Consider the following 21,046-nt stretch of genomic DNA (forward strand, 5'->3'; position numbering starts at 1 on the left):
CAACAAATGGATGAAAAATGGAATATCTACCTCAATGCTTGTTGAACAAATAGCAAAAAGTTAAAGACTTTTATTATGGAGAAGTTTAGTAAGTGTATATGGGGAAAAGAGTTAGGTAGAAAAAACAAGTACTATGTTGAGGAATTCAACCCCACTTGTGATCTCCAACAAAAAAAGTACATTGGAGCTAGCATTCCATGGAGAGCAAAGATTCTTATTGCTCAATTAAGAACTAACTCGCATCAACTTTAATATGAAAAGGGATGGTGGTAAAGACCTAAAGAAGCTCGGGAAAAACATGTGTGTTCTTTTTGCACTTATGAGGCAGTAGACAGTGGTAAAGACCTAAAGAAGCTTGGGAAAAACAAGTGTGTACTTTTTGCACTTATGGGGAAGTGGAATAGGAAAAATATTTCATTTTGGAATGTGATGCTTTCAGAGACATCAGGGACAATTATGACAATATGTTAGCATCTGTCCCTTGGCATTAATTTTTCAACAAGGGGAATGTTACAAGGTTGGGCCACCTCGTCATCAATTTCAATAAGGAAAAAAAAATTGATCGCAAAACACAAAAGCAAAAATTTGGTAGTCTCATAGATTATTTTTAATCTTGTAAACTTTTAAATATCATTCATTCATTTATATCTTAAAATGCAAAAAATTTGATCCAAAATTAAGATAAATCTAAACCGATTATAAAATTAAATTAAAAAATATTCACTTATTATTACTCTCCCACAACCTTGCTGTAAGAATTTCAAACCCCATTTCTACATATCCCGTGGCTACTTCAACTTGAGAAGTGAAACCTCACCCACATTTTACCACGAAATATTCAATTACAACCTCAACTTACCACGAAATATTCAATTAACTTTCACCAATGAAAATCCCTTTCTCGAAGAGTCAATAAATTTTAATATTTAAAAAGTCGTTACGAACTTGAAGCAGACGTATACCGATTTGGGTATGTAGAAAACATAATAGTGTCGTGCCCTCAAACAGAAAAATGGACAGGGAAGGCGGAGCATACTGTCAGAAATGCAGGAGCAGAAGCCATCGCTATTCCAGAAGAAAATATCAAGAATTCAGTCGTCGAACAACAAGTGGGGAATGAAGTCTTGCTGTCTTCCAAAGCTTCTCCTGATCTAGTAATGGCATTACAGATTTTCAAGAAGGATGCCTATGGTGTTGCTGGGAGCTTAACCTCCCTTCTATCCTCCCTTCGCCTCGCTCTATCTCAGGTACTTTTCGCCGAATTCATATGCAATAAGACAATATGTTATTCATGACGTTAAACAAACAGCTATACACCAAGATAAATCTGTAATTGTCGGTATAATGTAATTAAGGCAGTGCAACGGTACCCGGTATTGGATAGGTAGGCTAATTCTCATTAGTTGCAGTCGATTTAGGGCATATTTTTGAAACCCAAATGCCGGGTAATCAAATAATAGATGGAATCAAGGCGGTAAAATGCAAAAATACTAGCGAGGTCATTAAATCAAAACAAATTACATCAAAACGAGAGAGCATGTATACCCTTCAATACATGGAATAACAAAACGTTGCAGGCAATGTCAAGTGCTTATCGTCGGGTTTACAAACCCTCCAATTGTCATGTTCATTTGATGAATATCCGAGATTGGGTGGAATTTCCAACGCCATTGACAGCTCACAAAATATGGTAAAAGCATAGAATAAAGTATTTTATGCAAGTTTACTTAAACCAATCTGGCTTGTTGGATACGGCACATGTTAAGCTTCTTTGGTGATGAATGAAAACCAACTCTGGGAGGTCCAACACCTTCCCTCACACACACTAAGGTTCTAAACCCACTAAGATTTGGACCTGGGTTGTTTTCATTGTTGTGTTCCATCTCAACCACTATACCATGACTAGTCGGATCTCAATGGACAAGGACAAAGTTGGGTGCAGGTGCTTCTTCCCTAACAAAGGGTCATTTAAAAAAATTGCTGCAGGCAAAGTATCAAATGGAAATAAATGATTCAGTTAGATGCCATACAATAAAAAAATTAATTAGATGCCAAAAAATGGAGAAATTCTCTCCAACAGGAAAAGTATACTTTGGATATAGCATAGGGTATTTCGCACAGAGCAGAATGAGAATATCTGGATTCGGAAGTGTGATTGCTACAGAAAAGGTCCAAAGGGAAAAGATAACAGGAGATGAGATCACAAGGAAAACGGGTTTTAACTTTTTAGAGCATCAGTGTTTATTTTCCGCCCATTCTCTCCAGTGAAGAACCCTAAAATTAAAAATAGGTATTCATTTAACCTGATACAGTTAACCACATGGCTAAGGATGACCACACATGGGTATAAATCGATTATATTCGTCTAATTTCAAGAAATAAGACACATTCTTTTCTGCCTGCAGGGCATAGAACAATTGGTGAATGGGTTCACTGTTAAGGCACTCCTTGCATAGTGGTCTCCAGTTCAGAATCGACCCTGTTTCATCCAAGTATGAGACCGGCCTGGTTGCCGATTCCTCTAGTCACAAAATAAAAAAGACACATCCTTTTCTACCATGAATTGTAATTTTTCAACATAAATAGTATGTTCATCTCAAAGGTAAACAATGAATATGATGCCATCTTGGTTTGCATTGTACCTTGTCAAGGTGATTTGCTTCCCACGCGCTCAAGCTGTTTGTCTATAAAAGAAAAGCCATGGTTTCTCTGGATGTCTTTGACTTAAATTTAGGCTTGAGTTCATTTCAAGGACACTAATTTCAGTCAATATCAGTTAAATATAAACAAAAACTATTGAATGGAAAGTTTTAGGTAAATGTAAGTCCTTAAAAGGATTTTCTATACAGTGGAAGGAGACATAGAGTTGTATGTTGGCATTTCGTTGAAGTTTTATATGTTCGAAGGTGTGCATCTCCTGCATGTCCTTTCAGCACCAAAGCCTCTATTTATTCCATTATCACACACATGCAGAGAAAGGAATGAACAAGGAGGATTATATAGTGCAGCTTTTATCAAGAGGTGGATGTTCGGTGCAGCCAGCTAGAGATGTTGTGGAGATCCTTGCCCCTGAGCTCCCTACATCAGTTTCCTGCACGTAGACAACAACTCACAAAACCTATTTTCCTGCAACACCCATTAGCATTAGCATAATAAGCGAAATTCAAATACATTAATCAATGAAGAAAAACAATTTGTTGGGGGGGAAATTGATTGCTTGTATTATACATAGCATTACAAAAGTCGCTCCTCCACAGTACTTGGTCTGTGTTCTCCCTCTTGCCACAGCTCACTGTCAAGGCACACATTGTCTGCAGCTTACCGCAAGGAAGCTCACAAGCCTGTAATCTAGCAGCATACAATAGTGCCACAGCTGACTGTCAAGGCACACAATGTCTGCAGCTTACCGCAAGGAAGCCCACAAGTCTGTAATCTAGCAGCATACAATAGACTTTCCTCCCTTTGTTCCATGGATGGCATTGCTTTTATCAATAGCTTGGAGGAGTGATCACATTGCATCTAGACACTTTGTTTACCATGTTTGATATGGTCCTTTCATCTGTTATGAACAAAGTTCATAAACATTTGATATAAAGTTCATAAACATTTTTTTTGTCTTCTAAATTTTTATTCTTTTTAATAAAAATACTTTCACTAGGCACTTTAAATTTATAAGCTCTCTCCTTTTTATAATTTTATTAAAAGTAGTTTTAATGTTATCTTTTAAAATAAAAAAAGAATTCAAGACCCACTTATCAAAACAAGAAGAGGAAAATTTTCGCTTAAAGAACCTTAATCAAAGGTTATTAGAACAAATAAAAAGTCTAAAGGATGAGGAGAAAGACACTAAGAATGAAGTCAACAATCTAGAAAACGATGAACTTTCTTGTATCAAGAATCACAAACAAAAGCTACTCACACAAATGAAGAAACATAAAAATGATAAGAAATCATTGGAGAACAAATTAGAAGAACTTATGACAAAATCGAAGTCTTTAGACAAAACAAACCAATTTGAAGAAAAGGGAACAAACACTGATCTGGGTAATATCACAATTCAGAACAACCCCCAATAAGTTGAAGTAAAAACATATTTCGATGTTGTAGTTTTGACGATGAAAAATCCAAATGAAGATTCTGTAACCAACTCAACAACATTAGTATTTGAAGTAAAGCAGGAAATTGCCACACGCATGATAAGGGAATGTAGAAATCTCTGTTTTCCCGCCCCGGTTTTCAGTTTCTCCTTATTTCTCCCATGTAGTTAAATGCCCATTCCCATAACCATACATTTAACAGACTGAAAAAAATAAATATTGCTGAAAACACAAATTCTGGAAATTTTTCAGAATGCTGGAAATTGCAGAATTAAAAATCAGCAATCAAAAACAGCCATTAAAACACATTAAAACACTGATATTTTTGGTCAACTTGACCCTGGAAAAACCCTCTACAACTCTTGGGGAAAACCAGTTTGAGAGCTCTTCTTTATTTATGAAAATTGCCTTTTTACAGTGAGAATTATTCAGCAAAAAATCAGCAAGCAAATTTACAACTTATCTCCTTTCCCGTGCCTCACAGCAATCTGGAAATTACAGCAAACATGACAGCAATAAATGCTGTACGGCCTCCGTTTTGTGTGCAGAAAAATCAGCAAACTGCTCCTCGATTTTTGTGCAAAAATCTGCCTTTCACTATGTGTTGAATCAGCTGTACAAATCTGCTCAACTGCTGCCTTGGAATGTGTGCCAAGCTGCTGTCTCCTTCTCCTCCCTGCTCAGAAATCTCTCTTGCTCTCCTTCTCCCAATCTGCTCATGAAAGAATGAATGACCTTTTCCTCCTTTAATATAATTCCAAGTGACTTTTGGGTGATCTCTAAATCCAATGGCTGAAATAGATTTAGATCAATGGTTGAGATTAAATGCTCATTTAAATCTCACTTTCTATTTTTTAATTCACCCCACTTTAATAAAGACCCACTTAGTCATTTATTTCCAAAGTCACTTTTCCTTTCTAATTTTTCATTTACTTTAAAATTAGACTTAGTAACTTTATCACTTAAAGTCACTTTTAAATTAGATTTAACTTTATAAATTATAAAGTCACTTTAGGAGAAAAATTAAATTCTTTTGGACACTTTTCCCTAGGCCAAAGATCAAAGCCTAAGGGAACCACCTGTCCTCCGGTACCAAATTTCAACACTCCCTCTTACCGAGGAAGGTGTTCCTCACCACACCCATCTTGTCTCTGAAGTAGACATGCTTGCCCCGTGGTAAGGCTTTGGTAAGGATATCTGCAACCTGCTCATCAGTGGAAATATACTCAAGCTTCACAGCTCCCTTCTGAACATAGTCTCTGATGAAATGATATCTGATCTCGATATGCTTTGACTTGTCATGAAATACTGGATTCTCCGTGAGTTTAATGCAACTCTGATTATCACAGTAAATCACTGAAGGTCTCAACGGCTGACCAAATAAGCCAAACAACATCTTGCGAAGCCAGATAGCCTCACAACTAGCTAGACTGGCTGCCATATACTCTGCTTCCGCTGAACTCAGTGCTACTGACTGCTGCTTCCGGCTGAACCATGACACTACTGCTGAACCCAACCCAAAACAATACCCTGAAGTGCTCTTCCTATCAGAAGCACAACCTGCCCAATCAGAATCAGTGTACCTTGCCAATCTCACTCCATCTCCCTGCCTGTAGTCCAGACCATAATCCACTGTCCCCTGCAAGTACCGCAAAATGTGTTTTGCAGCCACCCAGTGAACCTTCCTAGGCTCACACATAAACTGACTCATCGTGTTGACTGCAAAACAGATATCTGGTCTAGTGTTGACCAAATACATCAAGGAACCAATCAGCTGCCTGTACAATTGGGATCCACCAACTTGGAACCCGAAGCATGAAGCTTCTTCCAGTTGGTGATCATCGGTGTCGACATGGGTCTACAATCCTCCATGTGGAATCTTCTAAGGATGTCCACAATATACTTCCCCTGCCCCAGGAAGAAATGCCCCTCCTCCTGCCACACCTCCAAACCCAAAAAGTAATGCATCAGGCCGATGTCCTTCATCTCAAACTCCGCCGCAAGATCTCTCTTGCAGTGCTCTATGAGTCTCTCTGCACCTGTAATGATCAAGTCATCCACATACAGCACCAGAATGAGAGGCTCCTCACCAATCACAATAAAGTAAAGGTTCGGATCTGCCTCACTCTTTGTGAAACCCATCCCCTGCAAATATGTATCTATCCTGGAGTACCAAACTCTGGGAGCTTGCTTCAGGCCATAAAGGGCCTTCTTCAATCTGCACACATGGGACTCCTTCCCATGCACCTCAAAGCCCTGTGGCTGCTCAATGTACACCTCCTCATGTATGAAGCCATTGAGAAATGCGGTCTTCACATCCATCTGGTGGATCTTCCAACCCATCTCTGCTGCTATCGATATAATGGAGAGGATCGAAGTATATCGAGCCACGGGAGCGAAGGTCTCCTCATAATCAACTCCCTCTACCTGGGAGAACCCTCTAGCCACAAACCTCGCTTTGAATTTCTCAATGCTGCCATCTACAGCATGCTTTACCTTGTAAAGCCATCTGGAAGTAACCACGGATTTGCCCTCAGGCCTCGGCACCACCTCCCAAACATCATTCTTCATGATAGAAGAATACTCCTCCTGCATGGCCTCTCTCCAAACTTGTTGGTTAGCTGCCTCCTCATAGCTAGAAGGCTCAGAGTCAAGGATGTTGGTAACCATCGCCATATAGCTACAAAACCTCTTAGGTGGTCTACTCTCTTTGACCGGCCTCTTCGGCTCAGCAACAGATGTGGCATCTCTCAAGGTGTCCTGAAGCCACTTGGGCTTCCTCTTCCCTGAGCGCACTTCTCCCACTGGAGAATGAAACTCCTCCTCCTCATCATCATCAGTAGCTTGAACTCCTGACTGTCTGTCTGCTGTCCTCCTGCCTGCACCTGAACCTGTAGAAGCTGAGGTACCGTGTGAACTGTCCATCAGTGGACTCCCTAGTGAACTGCTCTGCATGCTGCACGGAGCACCACCCCTCTGGCTCGGCGAGCCACTGCTCACTGATGGACCTGACTTCCTCATAGATGTACCTCCGGATCCTCCTGATCCTTGCCCATTGGATCCCTGCGACTGACTCAACTGCTGCTGAGGGTCTGGCTGATCCAGATACTCTAACTCCCGTGACCTCCTAAAGGCCCTGTCCTCCTCGAACTTCACATCCCGTCTGACAACAACTCTCCTCTGTGCAGGAATGTAAATCCGAAAGGCCTTTGAGGTCTCACTGTATCCCATAAAGATACCCTTCTCTGCGGTGTGCTCTAGTTTGGTCCTCTTCTCCTTGGGTATATAGGAGTATGTTATGCATCCAAAGATATGAAGATGACCAATATCAGGCTTCTTCCTAGAGAAAGCCTCCTCCGGAGTCATGTGCCCCAAGGCACGATGCGGACTCCTGTTCTGCAAGTAAACAACTGTGTTGCAGGCTTCTGCCCACAAGAACACTGGCAACCCCTGATCATGTAACATGGCTTTGGCAGCCCCTATGATGGATCTGTTCTTCCTCTCTGCAACTCCGTTCTGCTGGGGGTTGTAAGGAACAGTGAACTCCCTCCTAATGCCTGCCTCCGCACAATAGTCAACAAACTCTCCAAGGGTGTACTCTCCTCCATTGTCTGACCTCAAGGACTTGATCTTTCGACCTGTCTGAGTCTCCACAAGAGCTCTGAACTCCTGAAACCGCTTGAAGACCTCACTCTTGGTCTTCAAAAAATAAATCCAGGTCCTCCTGGAGTGATCATCAATGAATAAAACATAGTACTCATATCCACTCAAGGAAACATGAGACATCCGACCGCTCAAATCGGAATGAATCAAATCAAGTATCCCCGTCGCTCTGCTGTCACTGCTGGGAAAAGGGGATTTGACAAACTTGCCCATCGCACAACCTCTGCAAGTATCAAAGTGATCAGTACTGAAATCTGGCACACCTGTAGTGATCTCCTGCAATGTCCTCAAGGCTCCATGATACATATGTCCCATCCTGCGGTGCCAAATCTCACACAGCTCAGAACTGCTAGCTCTGCTGTCGGTACTACTGCTCAATGCCAAAAGGGGCTGAAATGCAAACTTGTACACCTTTGCATGGCGTACACCTATCACTCTAGCTGAATCAGCTGGAGTGCTCCTGGGATACATCAACACCTGTCCTCCCCTGAACAGTACCTCATATCCTCTGTCCTCCAAAGTTGAGACGGATATGAGGTTCTTCCTCATCCCTGGCACATAAAGAACCTCTGACACCTTCAAGGGAGGTTTGGACTCCCTCTGAAATGTCACTGTCCCCACCCCGACTGCTCTAACAACTCTGTCATCACCGAGTACTACTTCAATATCAGTGCCACTCTCTGAAAGCTCTGAGAAGTACTCACGGACTCCTGTCATGTGACGTGAAGCCCCACTGTCCACATACCAGATACCTGTAGATGCTCCGCTAATCGAGGGAAAAGCATGCTCCCTCTGAACCTGTGTGGCAGGTGATCCTGCACTAGAGGACTCACACGTAGTGAACGCAAACTCTCGGTCAAAACGACCAGCAAATTCCTCAATCTCTGCTGAAGCTGCCACGTCCTGGTTCTTCCCCTTCTTCTTCTTCTTCTCCGGACACACAACTGCATAGTGTCCCATCTTTTGACAATTCCAACACTTCACCTTGGAATAGTCCTTCTGTGTGTTCCCCTGTTTACCTTTACCTTTGCCTTTGCCCCCACCACCGCTTATGGAAGCCTGCTTCTTCCCTTTGCCTTTCTTGCCTCCTGCCACCAGTGCTACGTCCTCATCCTGCTCAACTGGCTTGGCTGCCCCAAGCTGTCCTTTCCTGATCTCTGTCTGAATGCAATCATCCCAAAACCTCTCCCATGTGGGAAGGGTCTCACGTGCACAAACCCCATCAGCAAAGTTCAACCATGAACGGGGGAGGCCATTCACTGCAATACGCACCAACTCAGTGGATGGAATGGCCTCTCCAGTCGCTGCCAACTCATCTCTCACATGGGTAATCTTTGTGAGATATCCAGCTGCACTATCATTCCCCATCTTAATGTTCTTCAGCTTCTCCTTCAGGACCATCTTCCGGTTCTCACTGGTACTCTGGTAGAGATTGGACAATGCTGTCCACATCTCATGGGCATTGCTCTTTCCTCTCACATGAGGAATGCAATGGTCTTTGATTCTGTCTAGAATCAGCCTCTTACCCTTATTGTTCTTCTTTTTATACTCAGCCAACTGAGTAACATCAGTGGGCACAACAAGAGGGTTCTGTGCGGTATGCACCATGATATCCTAGACTTCTGCCTCCTCAAAGATACTCTGCATTCTCTCCTTCCAAACGCTGTAATTTATATGCCCATCCGGCCTATCCTCCACCCTCACTCCCAATGACATCCTGCTGTCCTAAAACTGAAAAATAGCACTGCTGTAGTAAAGATAACACTGCTGTTTATGAAAAAATTAGCTTGCTGGAATTTTCTGAGTGAAAAATCAGCCACTGTAATTTTTCCTTTTGCTGTTCCAAACTGCCCTTCAGCACTCAAGCTCTGATACCATGTAGAAATCTCTGTTTTCCCACCCCGGTTTTCAGTTTCTCCTTATTTCTCCCATGTAGTTAAATGCCAATTCCCATAACCATACATTTAACAGACTGAAAAAAATAAATATTGCTGAAAACACAAATTCTGGAAATTTTTCAGAATGCTGGAAATTGCAGAATTAAAAATCAGCAATCAAAAACAGCCATTAAAACACATTAAAACACTGATAATTTTGGTCAACTTGACCCTGGAAAAACCCCCTACAACTCTTGGGGAAAACCAGTTTGAGAGCTCTTCTTTATTTCTGAAAATTGCCTTTTTACAGTGAGAATTATTCAGCAAAAAATCAGCAAGCAAATTTACAACTTATCTCCTTTCCCGTGCCTCACAGCAATCTGGAAATTACAGCAAACATGACAGCAATAAACGCTGTACGGCCTCCGTTTTGTGTGCAGAAAAATCAGCAAACTGCTCCTCGATTTTTGTGCAAAAATCTGCCTTTCATTATGTGCTGAATCAGCTGTACAAATTTGCTCAACTGTTGCCTTCGAATGTGTGCCAAGCTGCTGTCTCCTTCTCCTCCCTGCTCAGAAATCTCTCTTGCTCTCCTTCTCCCAATCTGCTCATGAAAGAATGAATGACCTTTTCCTCCTTTAATATAACTCCAAGTGACTTTTGGGTGATCTCTAAATCCAATGGCTGAAATAGATTTAGATCAATGGTTGAGATTAAATGCTCATTTAAATCTCACTTTCTATTTTTTAATTCACCCCACTTTAATAAAGACCCACTTAGTCATTTATTTCCAAAGTCACTTTTCCTTTCTAATTTTTCATTTACTTTAAAATTAGACTTAGTAACTTTATCACTTAAAGTCACTTTTAAATTAGATTTAACTTTATAAAATTATAAAGTCACTTTAGGAGAAAAATTAAATTCTTTTGGACACTTTTCCCTAGGCCAAAGATCAAAGCCTAAGGGAACCACCTGTCCTCCGGTACCAAATTTCAACAGGGAAAATCAAATCACAAGAACTCCTTATCGACATCCAAATCACAAGAGCAGACAACTCAATCAGCCTGTATATCAATATTGCTCAGAATAGAAACAACGAACTTATGTTTCGAAGACTACTAATGTTAGTGCAATTAAGTCTTGTGATAAAAATTCATACGAAGTATCCTGTAATCGTAAGATTCCACAAAAGATTAATTTAGGATGGTCATATCCCTTCTCAGTTCGACACTTTTGTTTATCACTCAAAGGATTCTATCATCTTGTATCAACGAAGATGACAATTCCAAGAATTCTTAAAGATGCGAACAAATTACAAGACAAGAAACATATGACACGCCTTGTCAACAATAATCTTTGAGGACAAAGCTTTCTGAAGAGGAAGGCGATGTTATGAATAAAATATATATCAAAATAATATAAATGTAAATAATAATGATAATTATAATAATGGTTAGTATAGAAGAGGCATGTCTCTAAGGACTTGACCGTTCATGAAGGGGCACCTACCTAGGTATATAAGCAGGCCCTCCTTTGTAACAATTTCATCATCTCATACCTTCTTTACATTTTCTTTATAAATATACAACTTTCTCTTATAATGGATATTTACATATTTCAAATCTTTTGAGTATTCTGTTGCGTTTATGAACCTTGTTCATAACATCATCCTTATCCTCGAAAAGTGATTGACCTTGTTTGCTCTTATCCAGTCGCATTGCTGCTTCAACTCTCTTTTGCTGAGTATTTGGAGAGTTGTTGAGCCCTTCAACTTTCCCTGTGAAGTCATCAGGAGCATTGTTAGGCCCAAGTTCCTAACAAGACTATTTGCTTGTGTCTGGGGAGCGTTGAAGGAGCAAAGCATTAGTTTTTATGAAGTTTCCATTGACCAATTTCTGCATTCCTGTCTTAAATATGATGTTCTTCCTAATGAACCCAAGGGGGTGACATTTTTAGCTATAACAACCATTTATTTGTTTCTTCACTAGCATACACAAACATGTTTAGACCATGTAATCACACCATCAATACATTGGAATTAGCAGGGAGTCGAGACATTCCTTTCATTAACTCCATATCAATGAGACAATTATGATGCAAGATTTAATCAAAAGAAATAACGTTCACTCTCTGTTTCCTTTCACTTTACAGATGGCAATTGCTAGAAATCATTCAAGTATCACATGGTTGTTTTCTCATCAATACTGTAGTTATTTGTTTAACTTTTCAGAAATCTTTGCACATATTTGTATCTTCAACTGTATAGTACACCTTCAAGGAAGTTATTCCCTTGGTTCATTGTTATCATGTTGTTGTCTTTTGAGTGCATATGCTTTGATTTTTAATAGCTAGAAAGGATTTGTAAAGGCACTGACCCAAAATTATGCATATCTTGTCCTTGTTATTTCTACATTATCTATAGGCAATTTGTGCATGTCTCTTTGATCAACACTCGGGGTGGGTTATGTCCAACGATAGCCTTTTATGTTGAGCACTTCATGGTTATGAGAGATGGACTTATTATTCGACTCCATTATACATTTCGCCCTCTGGATGCGCACTCATTGAATACCCCTTGGGCTAGTTTAGGGTTGGGTTTCATAGATTATTGATGGAGATTGAGCACTAGATTAGCTGCTTAGATAGGATTTTCTTGTTGTGTCATCTCGATGAGGTAAGACCGAGGAGCAATTCATCTTTCATTGCTCAATTTAGTATGAGATCCGAGGATGGTTTCATTGTCTTTTTAGTGAGATATAGACACTCAGCCGATTCTTTAGGTACCTTGACCAGAGATGCTTGGCCTTATACATGTAGGATGCTTTTCATATTTGCGCTTCAATCCTTCAGCCATATCCACTCAAGAGATCAACTTCTACTCAACATATTACTTCCTTTTTTATAGTGCTCTTGAATCAGGGCACCAAGCGATAGATGGAGATAGATGATTCCATATTAGTGAGGACATGGGGCTCTATTCGCGTCTTTGTGAGACCCCAATGGCACCACTAGAGCACACCTCATTCTAACAGATAGTATAATCGCTAGTTGAGATTTCCAGACCTCAGTGATAGGTGCTTCCTTCCAAACAACTGCATAATATTTATTCGAGCTCCTCACCCCACTATTCTTTTAACTAAACATCTATGTTGAGTTTTCTCCATTTAGCCACAAATGTTAGGAGAGAGAGATCTATTGGTCTAGGATTACCTCCTACTACTGGTACCATAGGCTAATGAGCCACTCATCTTGTACATCTTTCTCTTGGACCGCGTCTTCATTCTCTGGAGTTGGCCTTCTAGACATAGGTTAATGAGCCACTCATCTTCTACATCTTTCTCCTGGACCACCTCTTCATTCTTTGGAATTGGCCTTCTAGGTTTTTGGATTAGAATGCTCTTTTACTTCCTCATTTTTTTCTATTATAGGAGCCACTTTAGTGCCTCCGCTTTGTATCAATATCAATGTACCTAACACAATCCCATTCACCTATTTTTGTGGTCATCCATTGGACATTAATACATTTATATTAGCTTATCTTATCCACTCAACATTGATATATGGAATAAGTATAACACTGGTATAATATAAAGAAAGAAACATACATAAATATAACATTAGAGCATATGTAGAAAACTATAAAAATGGTATGATGATTTAAAATAGTAAATGAGTTTGTCCAAGATTAGAAAGGTGGATAACTCAAGAACCTGTCAAGAGAGAGAGGAAGAGTGAGGGAGACCGAATGATGAGGCTGATGATGTCAAGGTCTCCTAAGTTTGATGGCCAAGGGCAAGGAGCGGACAGGGCATTAGCTTGTTGTTGGAGTCCTTTGGAACCATCGGGGTCTGAGTGTATGATCTTGGGGTGATATACGGGTAATGGAGATTCCTAGCATTTGAGGTTGAAAGAAGGAAACTTTGAATGGATCTGTGGCTGCTCCTTTCGAATTGGGGGGTAGTCTGAAGGCGGAAGGTGCTCTACACTGGATTTCTCTAGAGGTGATCTCATCAACACTCTAAGAATGTGTGGGTTGATGTATTGTTTGGCACTTCTAAGCTAGTCTCGATAATAGTGGTGGGTCTCCCAGAGGGGGAGTTTAAGGAGAACCCTAGGGTCTCACCATTCTACTGTTTAGTACACTATGGAATTCTGCTTGGCACTTATTGCTTTAATTTGATGGATCAATAGGGAAGTGTAAGGTGATTAATGCGGTCATTCTAGGGGGTGGCATGACGTGCATGAGCTGAGATATGTGGCTGGAGATCTCCTTGGTGAAGTGGGCTAAGAATCTTTGGTCTTGGTATCAAAAGAAAGTAGAGAGGGAACCTTGTGAGTGAGTCAGATTTGATGAGGGCAGGACCCTTAGGATATCTCATGAGGAGCTAGTAGTGGTAGAGGAGCGCAAGCGAGAGGCTCCTAAGGCTGAACAGGGACCAACAACACCAACAACAAGCACACAGTCAATGGATCTGGAGGATGAGCTGGAAATTCCTTTGAGCTCTACTAGGAGGAGACCGAGATGGGGCGAATTGATCTTGAGTGATGCTGAGGAGCATGTAGAGGCTCTTAGCAACGCTTTCAGACATAGTAGACTACCTATAAGATTTTCTAGTTATTTAGCACTGTGAAGTAGCGTTAGTGAGTCTGAGCCTTCCACTTTTGAGGAGACTATAGATGAGCAAGTGGAGGAGTATAACTCCATGATGAGTAATGATGTATGGGACATAGTGCCAAGACTAGAGGGAAAGTCTCTGGTCACTTCTCGATGGATCTATAAGATCAAATATGAAGCTGATGGCAGTGTTGAGATGTATAAAGCGAGGTTTGTGGTGAGAGGGTTCTCCCATAAGGAGGGAGTGGATTACAAGGAGACATTCACACCTGTCGCCATATATGCATCCATTAGAGCTGTTATGTCCATTGCTTCAGAGATGTGGCGGAGGATACATTAGATGGATGCGAAGACTGCTTTCCTCAACAGGGTGATTAAGGAGGTGTATATTGAGCAGCCTCAAGGCTTTGAGGTGGATGGGAGAGATTCCCATGTATGCAGGTTGAAGAAGGCTCTTTATGGGCTAAAGTGTGAAAAATCCATGATTGCAATAACTAGAAATTGTTCTTCTAATTGATGCAGTTTATTTGTCTTCAGTTAATTGATTTAATGACAAATAACGAATAGCTCACTAATGCAATCTTCACAAATAAAATACTGCGGAAATAAACTGGAACTGAGAAATAGATGCACACATAAATATTAGCATAGTTATTTTGGAGTAACGTCCCTGGAAAAACCCCGAAGGGAAAACCAATGCAGTAGATGAGGGTTTATATTTTATTATCTTCAGTAAATTAGGGAGTACATAGATTTGCTTGCCAAAACCTGACAAAGCTCCTGAAATTTTTCTCCACTACTCTAACTGGCAGATCGACCTGGAAAACCTTTGTTTCCCTTGCAAAATCAAACTCGACCTCCTCCAATAAATGCCTATAAAAAACGTTGCTGCGGGAAATACACACTAGTTAGAAACTGAGAATTGCTGATCCTGCACTCGCACTAGGTGACTCGCTCCAACATTCGGATTTGATCCCGATAACTAGAAAACACGATATGTTGCCTAGATCTGCGCACTGGATACTCGCACCCACTAGTACGACTTTCCTGAGAAGAAATCGACCTTCCCTCTGACTCTGAAATCTATGGAAATCTCCCTTGGAAATCTCTCTCCAATTTCTGCTGAAACCCTCTCACTGATGCTCTGTTGGCTTGAACTCTTCCCTCGTTGAATACTATGCACTGGGAAATTTGCACTGCCCTGCTCTCTTACTCATTCGATGTGTCTTCTCCAAGCCCCATCGACTTGCTCTTATAATTCTCTCGCTGGAGCACCAATGACCAAGATTTAATCATGATCGATGGCTCAGATCATCTTAGACTCCGTCAAATTATTTTCTGGAAGTCTTTAGAGCAAAAGTTGATTTCCTTAATTAATGCACTTTAATTTACAACTTTCCCTAAGCTAGACTTAGGAAACAATTTAATTATGGCAAATTAATTTAATTAAGGTGTTTCAGAGTCATATCTCGCGAAGCCATTTTTGGGTAATGGAGATCTCGTGTTCCTTAGCCTCTTAGGCACTTTAGAGACTAGAACACCTGTTTGATGCTACTCCAAAATCCACCTCCAAAATCTAACATAAAGCAGGCTCCGCACACATGGTATGCCACAATTGGTGGATATCTTCTTGGTTTGGGCTTCACCAAGGGTGAGGCAGATCCCAACGTGTACTATGTACTTGTTGAGGGTGAGCAACTCATCTTGATACTTTATGTGGACGATCTCTTATTGACAAGATCGGAGAAGCTCATAAGGATGTGCAAGGAGGATCTTGCTTTGGAGTTCGACATGAAGGACATCGACTTGATGCACTACTTTTTGGGATTGGAGGTGTGGCAGCAGCAAGGAGAGATTTTCCTTGGACAGGGCAAGTATGCAGTTGAGATCTTGAAGAGGTTCAGGATGGAGGATTGCAGGCCCATGTCTACACCGATGATCACTAACCTGAAGAAGCTAAGTGCTTTTGAAGGTGAATTAGTGGATCCCACACTGTATAGGCAGTTGATAGGTTCCTTGATGTATCTGGTCAACACTAGGCCAAATATATGTTTTGCTGTGAACACACTTAGCCAGTTCATGGTGGAGTTGAGACAGGTTCATTGGGTGGCAACGAAGCATGCACAGAGGTACCTGCGAGGTACGATAGACTTTGGACTGAGATATGTCAAAGCTAGAGGAGTGGAGTTGCAGGGGTACACAAATTCTAATTGGGCAAGAAGTGTAGTGGATAGAAAGTTAACATTTGGATGTTGTTTGTTAATTTTAGGTATGTTATATGCTTAGAGCGATTTATTTCAATTTTCTAGCTAGCTTGATATCTTTTCCAGATTAGCAATCACATCAACATCAAAGTAAACTGCAGATAGAACATAAGCATAAATCGCAGAAGACAAGCCAAGACAAGAGGACACAAGATGTGGCGCTAGCTAGGGACAAACCCCAATGTGGGGAAACCCTTGATCAATTCTTCTTATATGTTCTTCAATATTTCAACAGAGAGAGAGAGAGAGAGAGAGAGTACATTTACAACAGAAGTCAACACTTTGACTTATCTAGATAAGAGCATAGATCATCTCTAAGAAGATGATACATGAGATCGGTTGAAGACATGCTGCTTCAACTAATTCCCCAAGGTGACTCCTTCACCTATCATTGTGCTGCGTCTCATCATCATGCTGCACCTCACCGTGCTGCACCATGCTGCACCTTATGCTGCACTGCTGTCCCATGTGTCATTGTTGAACCATGTTGTCATACAACATGTCTCATGTGCTTGCAGCACCATGCTTACCACTGCTATCCATGCTGTCCATGCTTGCCATGTTGCACCAAGCTGTCCATGCTTGCCATGCTGTCCATGCCTGTTGCTGTCCATGCTTGCCATGCTGTCCATGCTTGCTGTCCCATTGTGCCACTGCTGCACAATGTCATTGCTGTCCCATCATTGTTCTGTCTCATCATGCTGCTGTCCCATTGAACATTGCCTTAGCATTCCTTTGCTGTCCCATTTACTATGCAGGTGTCCCTTGCCACTGCTGCCTAGATATATTGCTGTAGCTGCTGTCCCTAACAATCATGCTATACCTTGCTGCTGTCCCCTTAGCCTTGCCATACCTTGCTGTTGTCCCGTGTGTCTTAGCAACACCATGTAGCCCCGCTATCCTAGCACTGCTGTCTCGGGCATGTTTGAGCCCTCAAACTCTCCATGCTGTCCCTATTTTGAGGTGGTTAGGACTGCGACCTACCATAGTCCCACGCTGTCACCTACAACCCACCTTTTCGCTGCCCCAAACAACCCTTCTTCAACTCGGCCTTCCCTTGGCCTCCTTTCAGCTGCTTAGTGCATTGTTTTAGGCCTTAAAACAGTGCTCTCTTTTAGCCGCATTAGGCCTGCGTCTAGGGCACCATATGCCTGCGTCTAGGGCACCATTGGTATGTTTAGGACAACGTCTATCTTCATCTTAACAACGGCTAGGATACCCTTGAGATAGCGTAGGTTTGGGGATGCTTTATGATAGTGTTAGGGCTGCCTTCTTGGACTGCGTTAGGGCTGCCTTTAGGACAGCGTTAGGGCTGCCTTAGAACAACGTTTAGGGTTGCCTTTAGGACAATGTTAGGGCTGCCTTTAGGACAACGTTAGGGCTGCCTTAGAACAACGTTTAGCGCTGGTTTTAGGACAATGTTTAGGGCTGCCTTAGAATAACGTTTAGGGACTCCACTCCTAGATTTCTCTTCCACTAAAACCCAAGACAAGTGGAGAGAAATCAAGATAGAAGTGTGTGTGAAATGACTCTCAAGTCATCTCCTTTTATACGAAAACATTGAGCACATGTGGGGTTTATTTGGTTGCTGGCCGGCCTTGACAAATTGTCCCATAACAGAAATAAATTCATAACTCCATAAATACTTATCGAAATCGGATGATCTTTTGATCAATCCTACACCTCTCGATGAGAGGGATGCATGAAAAATATCAGCTACCATAAATAAGATGACCCACATGGAGTTTGGCCCTAGTTGCCAATTTTAACACTCCCTCTCAACTAGGGAGAACTCCATCCGCTGATCCATCTGTCCGACTGTACTATCTCTGCCATCAGTGCCCTGCACTGCTCTGCTCTGCTGAACCATGAAGAAGAAGAATTGATCGAGAATGTCTCATACCATTCTCTACTGACCCGAAGTCAGTTCCATATGAAGAGAGTGTGTCATACCACTCTTACTGACCCGAAGTCAGTTTCATTGATCCCAGATCAATATCACAAGAGAGTGTCTCAAACCACTCATACTGATCCCAGATCAATGGAGGTCATCCTAGCATAGGGAGTACGGTAGATACAATGATGCGTCCATGAATAGTACTACTATGGTCCCTAACCCCATTTCCCTGCTCATTGGCTAGATGAGAGTTACTTCCCATGAGTCCCAGACTGCATGGGTAGGATGCCTCGACAGGAGAACCACTCATCCTGTCCCTAAGTCGCCACAGGGTATCATAGGGGAAGGCTGAGCCATTCACCTTGTACATGGTGCACCATAAGGGGAGGGTGAGTTGCCCTATGGTCGCTTGTTGTTCCAATAAGTACCCCAAGCCCCCCGGAGTTCCCAAAGCTCAATGCATGCAACATGCAGGACCCTCATAGGAAGGTCTTTCAACGACTCCAAGTTGTTCGGGAAAGTCACAAATTTGACCTTTCCTCGGGGCTTTGACAGAATCTTTGCGACCTGCACATCAGTCTCAATGCGATAGAGCCTCCTCGCTCATCGACGTACCATATCCCATATAAGGTAGTATCTGATGTCTATATATTGGAGCAATCATAGAATACCAGATTCCTCAACAATTGAATCCCTCCCTGGTTGACACAGAAGATCACAGTGGTATCCATCATGTGTACAAACAACTCACTGAGGAGCTTCCACAACTAGCCAGCTTCACACGAGATCATACTCGAGCTATGTATTTGATCTCGGCGGTGCTCAAAGCAACCGTCTTCTGCTTCCTGCTCATCCAGGATATCGACATAACCCAAAGAGAATCAACACTCAAAAGTGCTCTTGAGATCCTCCACACTGCCTGCCCAATCAGCATTCGAATAATCAAGCAGCTTCATATTTCTGGTAGTGTATCTCAATCCATGAGAGATTGTGCCCCGAAGATATCTGAGAAGATTCTTGTCACCAATCTAGTGAGGCTCAACCAAAATATGAGCCCAACATGCTAACTGCAAAACATATATCCAGACGGAAGTTCACCAAGAACATCAATGCGAATGAGTTTATGAAACTCAGAGGCATTTCCCAAATCTGATCCGGGATCACTACCATATAACTTTTGAAAGTTAAGATCCTCGAGGTAGTCACGGGCTTGCAGTTTGCCATTCCACATTTGGAATCCAACTCCCTGTTACTTCTGCAAATGAGAGGGTCTGCACCTGTCAGAAAGAGGTCGTCCTCAGAAGGTGCCGGTATGAGAGGTCTATCATCCACAACTTTCAAGCAATGGTTTGGATCGGCTTCACTCCTAGTGAATCTCAACTTCATCAGACAACTATCAATCCTCTCATACTACACTTGAGGTGTTTTCCTTCAAGCCATAGAGGGCTTTCTTCCACCTGCATACATGAGATTCCCGATCATGAATCTCAAGCCCCTCGGGTTGTTCCAAACCTGTGGACCTGCTACATGAGGGGAATGGTCCCCTTTTAAGATTTTCTTTCGGTACATCTCAGACATGTACCTTCATGCTCTTCTTGAATTCAGGCATCCGAGTCACCATCTGACTCACATAGGCTAGGGCCCTATAAGTAGACCTCCGGTGCTATAGATGAGATGTGTCAACTGACATGGTCCGTAATGGACCATCCTGCAACTTGATACAACCTTGAAATCAAAAGCATCTTTGAAAATTCTATTTTCAAACACGTACCTTTCCATCGATGAATGCTACCCTGAAATCTTTGACTTCCATTGCCGAAATGGACACCAGGTTCTTCTTGTGATCAGGTACATAAAAGAGATTCTGTAAATGAATCGAGTTACCCTCATTCAATTGAGGGGTAACATTACCTACACCCTTTTTGGGATAGGTGGCATCGACTCCAAGTATAATCCCACGATTGTTTCCATCTCTACCAAATCAGAGAGAGCACCCTTCTATCCGATGAAGCGTCTTGAAGCACTACAATCAATAAGCCAGATTCCCAAAGAGTCTGAAGGAGAGGGCCAATATAAGATAACGCTTCTTTATCTTATTAGAAACAACATTTGATTCTTCATACTTGGGGTTCCTTGCTTTCTTTGAAGAGTTGGCTATTTTTTTGATGACCTGCATTACCTATCATTCCTTCGATCATTGAAGATGTCCCTGGAATGATTGTTATCATCATTAAGTGATGTGTCCCTTCCTCGGACACTCCTTCGCATAATAGCCTGAACTTATTACAAACAAGGCATTTGTCTTTCCTTCCACCTTTAGATCTGAACTTCCCATTGAAGTGATCTTTAGGTGGGCCATCAGATGCTTCCCCTGCGCCACTCGAATAATATTTACTGCTTAGACTTCACCCTTGGTGAATTTGAAGAGGGATGAGGAATCCATTGATCCTTTTGTCCTTACCCAACTGTTTTTGGTGATTGCTCTTTCACTCATTCTTGGGCTTTGTCTTCACCTCAAGTCTGATTCCATGTTAATTTTAGTTATGTTCTATGCTTAGAGCAGTTTATTTCAATTTTCACAGTTAGCTCAATATCTTTTCCAGATTAGCAATCACATCAGCATTAAAGTAAAT

General features: G+C 41.7%; 1 protein-coding gene across 1 annotated transcript in view; it reads left to right on the forward strand.

Annotated features, from left to right (window-relative positions):
• The first annotated feature begins 1,008 nt into the window (after window positions 1–1,008).
• Window positions 1,009–21,046, forward strand: part of LOC149150296 (uncharacterized) — a 112,858-nt gene continuing 92,820 nt past the window's right edge. The window contains exon 1 of the mRNA XM_089440785.1: window positions 1,009–1,247. Within this exon, the coding sequence (XP_089296911.1) occupies window positions 1,158–1,247 (90 nt within the window). The 5' untranslated portion in view covers window positions 1,009–1,157. The remainder of the gene's footprint in view (window positions 1,248–21,046) is intronic.

This window comes from Pinus tabuliformis, chromosome 9 (assembly GCF_031772625.1).
Source record: "Pinus tabuliformis cultivar Carrire ecotype Pingquan chromosome 9, CPIR1, whole genome shotgun sequence".
Taxonomy (NCBI): Eukaryota; Viridiplantae; Streptophyta; class Pinopsida; order Pinales; family Pinaceae; genus Pinus; species Pinus tabuliformis.